The sequence below is a fragment of the Budorcas taxicolor genome, chromosome 24, assembly GCF_023091745.1.
Source record: "Budorcas taxicolor isolate Tak-1 chromosome 24, Takin1.1, whole genome shotgun sequence".
In the NCBI taxonomy this organism is placed as follows: domain Eukaryota; kingdom Metazoa; phylum Chordata; class Mammalia; order Artiodactyla; family Bovidae; genus Budorcas; species Budorcas taxicolor.
In genome coordinates this window covers 24972054-24983685 of record NC_068933.1, presented here as the reverse complement: position 1 = coordinate 24983685, position 11632 = coordinate 24972054, and the positions used below count along the sequence as shown (strand labels likewise).

At 37.9% G+C, this 11632-nt stretch overlaps 1 protein-coding gene across 1 annotated transcript in view; it reads right to left on the bottom strand.

The window, feature by feature from the left end:
• The window catches only part of TNKS (tankyrase), a 148666-nt gene that overhangs the window by 2481 nt on the left and 134553 nt on the right, over positions 1–11632 (bottom strand). Inside the window, exons 21-26 of the mRNA XM_052661493.1 lie at positions 9101–9221; positions 8712–8809; positions 7099–7173; positions 6308–6413; positions 5574–5760; positions 3621–3777 (exon numbers count right to left, since the gene is read on the bottom strand). Coding sequence (XP_052517453.1) covers positions 3621–3777; positions 5574–5760; positions 6308–6413; positions 7099–7173; positions 8712–8809; positions 9101–9221 — 744 coding nt within the window. The remainder of the gene's footprint in view (positions 1–3620; positions 3778–5573; positions 5761–6307; positions 6414–7098; positions 7174–8711; positions 8810–9100; positions 9222–11632) is intronic.

Here is an 11632-nt window from a genome sequence, read left to right as displayed (position 1 = left end):
GGGGAAGGGCGAGTTGTGCGGGGTCACCAGTGACCTAGAGGCAAGAGTTTGGAGGTCATTTTGACAAGTTGACTAGTGAAAGGCAACTTTGACAGGAAAGAGAATGGCTCTGAAGATGAGCCTCTACCCCCGTCTTCTATGATCCTTTGTGTGATACATCCTTTTGCTTGTAGAAAAGTTGCTTAAGCAAAGGAATTGGTAACGCAAGCATCTGAATTTGGTAGTATGGTATTTTAGATTCCCAACACATGTAAAATTTAGGCAGATTCTAATGGTATGAATGACTTAAAGATCCTTTTCTGAGTGCTTCTGCTTCCTACTCATTAGGCTACTAAATTGCTTCTGTGTATAATGGCAACCCACTGCAGTGTTCTTGCTGGCAAAATCCCATGGACAGAGGGGCCTGGAGGGCTATAGTTCATGGGGTCGCAAAGAGTTGGACACAACTGAGTGACTGAGCACATAGTTTGAGATAGGAATTAATCATATCAAAGTCCAGAAGTAGGCTTTAAGGCAAGGGAATTACTAAACTTCAGGACCAGAAGGGCCCAGGATAGACCAACAAACATTATTTCCTCTCAAGTCTTACTCTAAACCCAAGCTGGTTCTAAGAGCATAGAGCATATTTTTTTAAGTACTTGAAAGAAAAGATTCAACAATCACTTTTAGTAGCCAAATTCCTTGATAGCTCAGTTGGTAAAGAATCCTCCTACAATGCAGGAGACCCCGGTTTGATTCTTGGATCCAGAAGATCTGCTGGAGAAGGGATAGGCTACCCACTCAAGTATTCTTGGGCTTCCCATGTGGCTCAGCTGGTAAAGAATCCGCCTGCAATGCGGGAGACACTGGGTTCAATCCCTGGGTTGGGAAGGTCCCCTGGAGAAGGGAAAGGCTACCCACTCCACTATTCTGGCCTGGAGAATTCCATGGACTTTATAGTTCATGGTGTCGCAAAGAGTTGGACATGACTGAGTGAACTCAAATCCTCAATGCTATAAACTCAAGTGTTTATAGTTTATTCTCCACTGAGATGAGGAAGCATCATGCTCCCTTGAATGATTCTGTGTGTTTGAAAATCATTCTACAAATTGTTCTGTCCCGTTCTCCAGGTTAAGTTGCTCTGCATTGCTCATATCACTTCAGTAAAACAGGCCACATCTCTGTGGCTGCCAATGACCAGAGAATACCTCCTCTATGTCTAATTAATGTGAAGCTTAAAGTATAACATACAAAAGCATTCCTGATATTTTAAGTCCAGTCATATACTAAAATCGGAACTATTTTTCTTTCAAGTACAGTGCAGTTAATTTTCAATAAATCTTTTCAATTCTAAAGAAAGAAACAATCCCACCAATAATATATAATGCTCCTCAGATCAACCCTCTGAATAAAACATTTACATGTTCTTAAAAATGTTGATACTAAAGGTGAAATATGATATAAGGTATAACTAAGGGGAATGAAAGAAAAGTTGGCAAAGGAAAACTACCATAAGTCAGGAGAAATTGCTCATGGGCAAAGACTCAATTAGTAGACATTATAATTAACACTGTCCATGTGTTACCTGCATATGGAAGCACAGGTGTGCTCCCCTGAAACAAAAGAGCTTATATATTTTCAAGGTACCTTTTTTTTCTTTCAAATATGATGTGGACCACATCATTCTTTAAATTTTTCTAGCAAGAGAATTTCAACAAGTTATCAAGTCAAAGTACTTGGGAAATGGTTAAAAGATCAGCAAGTACTAGACATGTTATTTCTTTCCACCCAAATGTGAATGAAATTCTATTTCCCATAGCTAACTTACAAGATCTGGAAAAGTGTTCGGTAGAGAAAACTGTAATCATCTATAATCTTAATACCCAGAGATAATTGCTCTTATGTTTTGGTTGATTCTGTGTTTAGCAAATACCATGTAGACATATTTTTAAAGCACAGGCACACAAATATACTAACATTCATTTAATCATTCCCTTTTTGCTAGTATTTAGTTTGTTTAAAATTTTCATTATGATAATCGAGACAGCAATGAACATCCTTCTAGGTGTTTTTTGGGGGATGTGACTGTCACTGATTTTATCTGAAACAAATTTCTTAAGGTAGAATTACTGAGTCAAAGTGAAAATATTTTTTCTAGAAGCTGGGCATTTCTGATTTAAAACGAAAAATCTGACAAAAGTATTCTTTGGTAGTTTAAAAACTCTTTATTTGTAAACAACGGCAAACTGGCACATTAAGTTGCAAAAATTAAACTAGTACCTAATATACCTGTATACCCTTTCTAAGTCCAGTCTCTCAGTCGTGTCCGACCCTTTACCTACACCCAAATATTGCTAAGGTTTTATTTATCCTATTTGCTTTATCATGTAGACTTTCCCCCTACTTGTCTATATACTAGACAGACACACAGAGAGATTCAGATATGTTTCTCCCTGAGTCATTTCAGAGTAAGTAATATACCTCGTCATGGTTTTTCATCCCTAAATATGCCAGTATTTATTTCCTAAGAATAGGGATATTCTCATATATAAGTTTTATCCTGACATAAAACATTTTTTTAACCTACCATTTATATTTCAATTTTAACTGTGGATCTAATAACGTCCTTTCTCTTCTAGTACCAGATCTACTTTGGGGGGAGAATCTGCAGTTAGCTGTCCTGTCTCTCGGGTTTCATTTAACCTGAAAGCTTCCTCCCTCCCTCTCTTCCTTCCTTTCTTTGTTATCCGTATGGAATCATAAATTCCTATTCTTTCCAATGGTGTAAAATTTATTACTATACTTATTCTGATGTTCAAATTATCTCAGATTTGGCCACTGGGAGCCACTCTGAGCTGACTTTGTGTCCCTGTGACATGCTCCCATCATTGTTTTTGAGGACTTCATTCCTTTCTGGTGTAACCAGTTTCTAATCTGCTCCAGCCCTGGAATTAGCTGTTTCTTCAAAGATCCTTTTATGGGGCATGCTATTACAGGCCAAGATCTGGGCTTGAGGAGTCCTCATTACTACTGGGTTTTGGTTTTCTTTTTTTGATTTCAGCAGACAGTGCTAAGAAATTCATGCACATATGTACTCATATATATACATGTGCCTAACACATATCTCTTGTTCATAAACCAATACATACATATACTTACATGTGTATAAACATATACACATTTACTAGGAACCATTTGTTCCTATCAATACCTCCAATCTCTGTCTGTCCCTAGAGTCATTCTTACCTTCCCTCATTCCATATTTACGTCTCTTCTTCCACAGTGAGAACCCAGTTCCCCAAATCAACACATTAACATATTTACTCAAGTGCTTAATCCCAGAATACACCTGAAAGAGTTTGAAATCTCTGCCCCCAATCAACAGATCTAAATGAAATCCAGTATTTGTTTGCAATTCTTCGCACTACTCCACACCTCACCTGGCCCAAGACTGCTGGCATATAATAAGACATTGTTTCTGTGTATATAATCTATTTTTTCTCCTTTTTAATCCATTTGAAAATTCAACTAAATTCATATTTACATTATTACATTAAATGGTTTTAATTCTTATGTGGTCTTCGCATTTTGAATCAACTGTTTACAGTAGCCTGGTCTCGCTTATTTCACGAGCACCATACCTGCTCTCCTCTGTAGATAACGTATTCGGCGTAGGCCAGCCCATTCACACTTGGCCTCCCAATGACAGAGTGATGGCCTGGAGGGGCGTGGGCCATTTTCATGGTGCTGAACTGCAGAAAGGACTTGCCAAGGGTCACTCTACAGAAAAGCATTTGCCTGAAGAAAAAAGCAAAGCAATACTTTGAGGGAAACTTTAAATCTTAGAATGGTATAACTGGTAGATTTATTGATTTTTTAAAAAGATAGTTAATGTAAGGCAAGCTAATTTAAATGTCATTTTAAATTTTATGAGTAGGAATAGGATACGATTTGAAACACTGATTTACTATAAGCAGTTAGCAGGTTCAATAGTTCCACTTAAAGTTTAAAGTGGTTTTGGTATAGTTTAGAAATCAATCACAGATAACACCTGGCAAGTTCTGACTAGTGGAAAAAGACAAATACTGGTGAAACTGCATTCTGGAAGAATGAGTATGGATGGATAGGAGGAAAGTGAAGAAAATAAGCAGATGGCAACAGTGTCTGAAGTTAAAATTAGGTTTACTCATTATGAAGATGTAAAGTCTGAGATGAGATACAGAATAATAATAAAAGTGGATTATATATACAAATATTTAGCTTCAATATATGGCCAGAAAGTTCACTACCTGAGTGAAACATGAATTGAGGCAGTTGTTAAATATTTGGAGGAAAAGAAAGATTGATTGGGAAGAGAGTGTATTAAATAAACTAGGCGTTGGCAAACTATGGGCCAAATCTAGGCTGCCATCTGTTTTTGTAAATAAAACTTTATTGGAACACAGACACATTCATTACAGGCTGTCTGTAGCTGCTTTTGTATAAGCACAGAGCTGAGTCATTGTGACAGGGATCCTACAGCCTGGAAAGCCTAAAATATTTACCACTGTGGCCTTTTGAAATAAAAGTCTGTAAACCCTTAATAAATACTTGAACATATTAATAGACATCTTAACTAAGCTATAAGATTTGGTCCTACTGTTAACTGTAAACAGTTATTATTCAATCAAGTAGTTTTTAAATAATGAAGTATGATCTGTGCATTATGACTAAACAAATATTACTCTGAATCAAAACTGTACTAGACCCAGTTTAACTAAATCCTGCCTAGGCTGGCTTTTTTAGTGTGATGCTACTGGTGATGTTGGCTTGGCATCAACTGTGTCCTCTTGTAGGTCCCAGAGGAAAAGGTTTGGACATGCATTAGAAGGAAGCTTTTTGAGCTCTATTTCCACACTGTGGTGGCACTATAGTGCCATAGGACTCTGCCTGCTCAGCCTGCTGGGCCCACTGCCACGGCTATACCCAGTGTCCGTATGTCACACAAAGTGTGACCTGACAGCCCTCGCTCCTGCCTTCTGCCTCCTGCCCCAGGGCATCCGTGTTGCTATGGAGACAGGAGAAGATGCAGGCCCTGCCTAGCTGGCTCATGTCTGCTCGCCAGCTTGCCCTGTGCCTGTGTGTGGCCTGCAGATGCAGTGGCCCCAGTGTGGGATACCAATACCCTGTGGGGCAAACGCTGACCAGGAACAAATGAAAGCTTCTACTTGTTTAGAGAAGTTATGTGCTCTAGTTCAAATGTGACCAGTGCTAGAGGTTCCTTGTTCTCCAGACATAATTCTCAGTCTTGTCCTGAATCTGAAATAAGGAGAGTGGAGCCCAGGGAGAAAGTCAAGATGGAGGGAGCTTCGCTGTAACCCATGACTGGCTTTTCCCAGACAAATACCTGGCTTTTACCACAGCTGCTGTCGGCTCTGCTGTCACTGCTCTGATTAGGGCAGGGGCAGATCAGCTATTCCTATCTAACCCCCAAGATGGTCTGATTTGTTAGGAGTAAGAGTGAGAATGACCTGTGACTTCTGCAGAGCCTGAGAAACTAATCTGGTCCATGACCTGAGAATAGCAACCCTTACACAGAAGGCACAGATGCTCACCTGTGACATATATAACATGACCGGTCTTTGTGCGTGGGACAGCCTGTTCCTCCTCCGATTCCATAAACATATTGGTTGCTTTTAGAAGAGTTTTCAGCAAAATAAATCCCAGCACCAAACATTCCTCCTATATATGCATGTCGCTCATCAAACCCTTTATGAATAATGGCATTAATGAAAGGAGAACCTAAAAATATAAAGACAGATCAGTTTTGAACACTTTCTAGAATCTCCATTAGCTACATACTATTTGCATTTGGCAGGGTAACACTAATAATGCTTATATGGGAAGTTTACTCTGTAGGATGGTCTGCGATACATAAATTACTCTCATGTACTAGAATTTTACCAGGGATTCATAGTGAGATTTTAGATAGCAAAGTACAACGTAACTTTGAAAATACAGATTATTTTACACCCGGTATTGCTTTAAGCAAAAACAGATAATCCAATAAACTAAAACAATTCTGCTGAACTACTACAAAAATAGTGTTTCACCATCTAGATGGCTCAGCATGCAATTTAAATTATGAGACAATTTCAGATAAATTATTTTCATTGTACGTGCCTTGGAAAGCCCATACGTGTAATGCTTTAGAAAGCTGGTACCAACATGTAATGAAAAAGATAAATAAATAAAAACCATTTTTAACATGACACGAATACAGTCAATATCACAGGCTTTTCACCTTCCTGGAGTTTGCAAACAGAGCTGATGACCAGTGGGTGCTCACCGTGAAACAGCATGCGCTCATTGTGGTGGTTGTGATTCTCCTCGGACACTTCCTTCTGTCTGTGGCAGAACCGCTCTCTTAACTTCTTGTTCACAACTTTCTGAATCTTTAAAGATGAGGAGGAAAGAAGCGAATCAGTGAAATGCATGTTAACCGGCAGTTTATAATTTAAAATAAAAAGTATGTTTTTCTTTAGGGAGGTTCAATTTTTGTTTCGTTGGCTTAAAACATTATTTAAAAACGATACAGTTTCCAGGTCACTATAATTCAGTTAATACTCTGTTTTTCAGTGACAATTTTCAACTACACTTTTTGTTCGTTATCTACACCTGACCTGGCTATACTTCAAAATCACCTGAGGACTTCAGGTTGTAGGGGCCTGTAAATCTGGACTTCCAGAAAGCTCCCCAGGTAATTCTGATGTGCACTGGTGTAATATCAATAGGTCCATTAATCCAAAGGGTTAAACCACTTATCAACAGATTTTATTCATCTTTATGACACCCCTTGGAAAAAAGCATATGGCAGTCATTTATTTCATGTTATGAATTAAAATACTGAGATTAAGAGAGATATGCATTCTGATATAATCACTGACTCAATCAGATTAAAAATCGAGGCCTTTAATACTAGTTTGAAATCGTGAAAACAGAAATTACAGTTCAAATTTGTGGGTGAGCTGGGATTCTTATCACCATACTGGTCTCATGAATGTCAACAGATCTAGCTTATATCTGATAGTCAGGCAAGCTGTGCAATCCAATTTTCACCCTGAAATGCTCAAAACTTACTCGAATGACATTGTATCTGTTGAAGATGCCTCCAGCGTTACCACCATCTCGGTGTTCTCGAATTGTACTTTGCATCTACAGAACAAAACAAAACAACTTTCTGAAAATATGCTGGTGTGGAATTCTGAAGACATTCCTCCTGTTTTCAATCAACATTTTAATTCTACTGTATTGTTTCACTAATGAGTCTAAGACTCAGCACTAGTAAGTAAATAGGAGTTCACTATAAATGAGTCAATAAGTTTAGTGAATAAGTATTTCTGGTGCGAAAATAGACATAAATATCAAACTTTTACACTTTCTATTTATTTTTTAATAAAAGCTTTGAAAGGTCTTTCTGCAAACACCATGGGGTAAAATACCATAGTAAGTCATCCACAGTACTGTTTTTTGTTATTGAGGAGAACCAACATTGTGATTAAGTCAAACTAAAACTCCTACTGATGTTGAACTAATACCCCATTGCACTAGTGCTAAAAATAAACAGAAAAAATTGATAAAAATCAATACATTTTTGTCCCTTAGGTGAAAAAGTCCACGTCATCTCTTTGCTCTGGGATCTCAAAGTATATTTGCACAGACGGGGGAAGCTGGGTATAACTTGTAAGTAAGTGGAATAACTATCTTCTGAACACTACTTACCCTTCTACTCTTCAAATTAAGAATTATGATAGTTTGAAAATTAAGATGTTTTAAATTCCTGAGTTTCTCATAGAACTGACTCAAAGAGTTGATTCTCTATCTCACTGCTCCCTTTGTGAAGTTAGTCACTACATTTTTGACCTTATAATCAGAATTTACTTACTATAAGGAGAATGACTACTCAGTAAGACAGGAGAAAACAGGATGCTTTCCTGCTAAACTAAGAATGAGCTTCAATGCTACCCTGGGGTAAGGGTCCCGAGACCCTGGGATGGGAATCATGTCAGCACTAATTAAGAGGTGGAAAACAAACAAAAATATAGGCATGCCTTTCTCTGCAAAACGCTGGAATTAGTTAGGAAGCTTATTATGATGATGATGCCATTAGGCACTTTGTGATGTATAAGCTAAGTGAGGCATAAGCCATCAGGAGAGGGGGCATCTCTGTGGCATCACGTCTACCAGGAGGTTCATACAAAATCTTACTCTGGTGCTTTAAAATAACTGACTGTAGAAATGAAAGGTGACTGGAGTTATGAGGCAGGTTTCCTAAGCACACATTACTTTATAACCACATTTTAGAACTTTGATGAAAATGAGAAGATGTTTATTATTTATGAGACAAGATTCTCACTCCATATTATTTTTAGGTAGCATTTTAACAGTATAAAAAATAGTTCTATAGGGTCTCTTTACTTCTACGAGTTTCAGGAAAGTGTCCAGAGTAAAAAGGCACCTGTGGCCCACCTACTGGAAACCCTCGGGGTTCTGATGCGAAAGCAACATAGAGCAGTGCCGCCTCTACAGCCCTGCTTTAATGCTGGCAACATGCCACCACAATGGCTAAGGGAGACAAGACAATAAACAGGCAACAGGCCTCAGTCAATACAAGACAAGTTTACCTCTCCTGGAAACACAGATGTAAGCAGGGATTTCAGGAAAAGATAATGACAAATTCTGATGTACATTACCTCCTCTTCTACTGACTGATACTCTTTATCTTCTGGAGCAAGATCCAGCAAAATGGTTCCCTGATTAACACAGTGAAAAGTCAAATAAGGATTGGTGCCTGCAGGGGAGAAAAATTAACATATTAAACAAAGGGCTACACTATCCATGCTCCTGCTAAACTAAGAAGGAGCTTCAGTGCTACCCTGGGGTAAGGATCCCCAGGTTGGGAAGATTCCCTGGAGAAAGGAACAGCTAGCTACCCACTCCAGTATTCTGGCCTGAAGAATTCCATGGACTGACTGCATAGTCCACGGGGTTGCAAAGAGTTGGACATGAAATGAGTGACTTTCACTTCGCAGGACACTTTATCACTAATTTCTGAAACCTCTTTTATTTTTCAATAGCTTACCTTGTTGTCCACCTAGGAGTCTTTCTACTCCCTTGATTAATTTATGGCGGTGTCCATATGCATTGATGCCTATTTCTTTCAACTCTTCATGACCCATATCAGCCAACACATCTAGGGTAATCTGAAAAATGAAACAAAATTGCTAAATCTTTAACAGTTCATCAGATGATGAAAACTTTTCCATTTGTCTTCAGTGTTCCAGTATCCAGTCAAATTAAGAAAATTCTTGTCTCCTTTATCAGCATGAACTTAAACCTTCTTAAAGTTGCCTTCATAACCTTACCAGGGTTTTGCTCACTTGAAATACTCCTTGATTTGCTTTCAGTCCATGGAGAAGGAAAATGGGAGAAACAATGCTATAGAAATGATCACTGCCATTTTTCCTTTTGATTATTTCATTCTACCACATTTTGCTTGCCTCAAGATATAAGAGGAGACAACCAGCAGCTTGAAAATGGGGGAAATACCAGATCTCAATATCCAGAAGGAGGCAAAGATGAATGGTAGGGGAAAGAGGGGCTCAGCACAATGAAACAGAAGAAGCTTCAGGGAAGTGGGATTTATATAAAAACAAGAAAGAACTTCCTAGTGCTAAGAAATATTCAAGCATGGAAGAGGCTGCCTGAGAAAGTAGCAAGATTTATATCACAAGTATTTAGTTAGATTACAAGCCATCTTATATAGAAACTATACAGAGAATTCCATTTTGGAGAAAAGAGAGTAGGTAGAATTTGTAAGAGTTTAAATGCCATCTAACAATCCCTGAAGTCTAACACACATTTTATTTTTGTTCAAAACAGTGGCTTAAAAGTTTTGGTCTTTTTTTTTTTTTAAGTTTTGGTGATTTATCCCTGTAAACGGAGGTAGTTCGCTTCTACAATTCGAGATCTAAGGTCTCTAGTCCTGTCTTTGTTGACTGAAAGTAGCTGCGCCTCTACCGCCACCCAGTGGTGGTGTTCTGAACGCACAGGGTGAAATCTCCAGTAGCGGCATCTCCTGAATTTTCACCTCAGAAGCTGGTCCTGTGACAATCCAAGTACTACTTCACAAGAGTAGCTTTTGATTTTCTTTTTCCTTGGGAAACAGAGAAATCCTTTGATAAACACTCTTTTCCAACTCAAGATATTTTTATCCATGGCCTTCTCTACCTTTATACCTTTAGTTTTTATTTTAAAAAACTAACAAATTAGGTCTGGAACTCTGATGATTTTTACTGTCAGAATAAAATATTATATAATGAGTCTGATCTTCTTAGAGCAAAAAGCATACATCATTCACTCTTTGGAAATAATTTGCTATATTGCTCCTAAGTGGCCATTTAAGAAATAATCTCTCCATTGCACAAAATGGGCAATTCACTTCCAATCACCCAAAGAAGTTTTCCGCAGAGCTTCTAAAAAAAAAACACAGTTCTGAAATGTACATCTTTGAGACAGCAAAGTTTACAACATAATAGGAGTCTTTACATTTTTAGCTAGATGTGATTTTAATATAATTTGGAAACCATGTACAAGGTTTACTACAGTATTGATATTCCACTTTTTTCTTCTAAACTTCAGATCAGGTTGACATAAAAACAGGATCTCATATCTTATGTGGCAGCTTCAATTTAAAGAGTCTTTTAGCTTTTCTGAATTGATACGTATAGTGTATGTCTGAAAGAAGCAGAAACCAGGCCAACAAAACATAGTATTAGGTTCCAGAGAAGAAATGGAGAACGTTTGATACATTTGTTCATTATGTGATTCCAATCGTGAAATGAATACCTCATTTCATCCTCATAATGACCCATGTTATACTATTACTGTCCTTATGAAGAAATTCAGGCTCAGTGAAATCATAAAAACAGTATACAGAAGAGCTGAAATGTATTGCCATATTTGTCTTTCTCTTTGCTTATTTGTCTTAAAAGGGATGACTGGAGAGCTAAAATAATTAAACATTAAATTTAACTGCTTTGAGTTACACGGTACTCAATTTGTCCTTATATTTATTGGAACTGGGGACTAGAAAACCTTAAATAACTAGCTACTGAATTTACATTTATGTTCACTTGTTCATTCATTCATACATAATGTATTTAATGAGTACCTTCTATATGCTAGGTATTTCCCCAAAAGTGACTAATTAAACATTTCATTTAATTCTAAAATGACCCATTACAGCTCAGAAAGGTAAACAGCTGGCCCCAGGTGGTAGTGAAACAGTGGGGCCAGGGAACAAACAGAACACTAACACTACAGGTCATGAGAGTTCCTCTACCAAGGAGATAAAAAGTCAACACAAATATCTGGTAAAGGTCAGTCAATGTTTTGGAGGAATCCCATGGGAACTCTCAGGAAGGCTACTGTGTTGAGGTTATAAGTGGGACTGGGAACTAAGAAAGGAACAGGAAGGGGGTCAGGAAAGGTTCTTAAAAGAAGATAGTAATTCAGCTGAGGAGGAAGACTTAGAGGAAGAAGGGAAGAGTGTTTACGACAAAGGGAACACTATGTACAAAAGGAAAACCAAGTGAATATAAAACATTTGAGA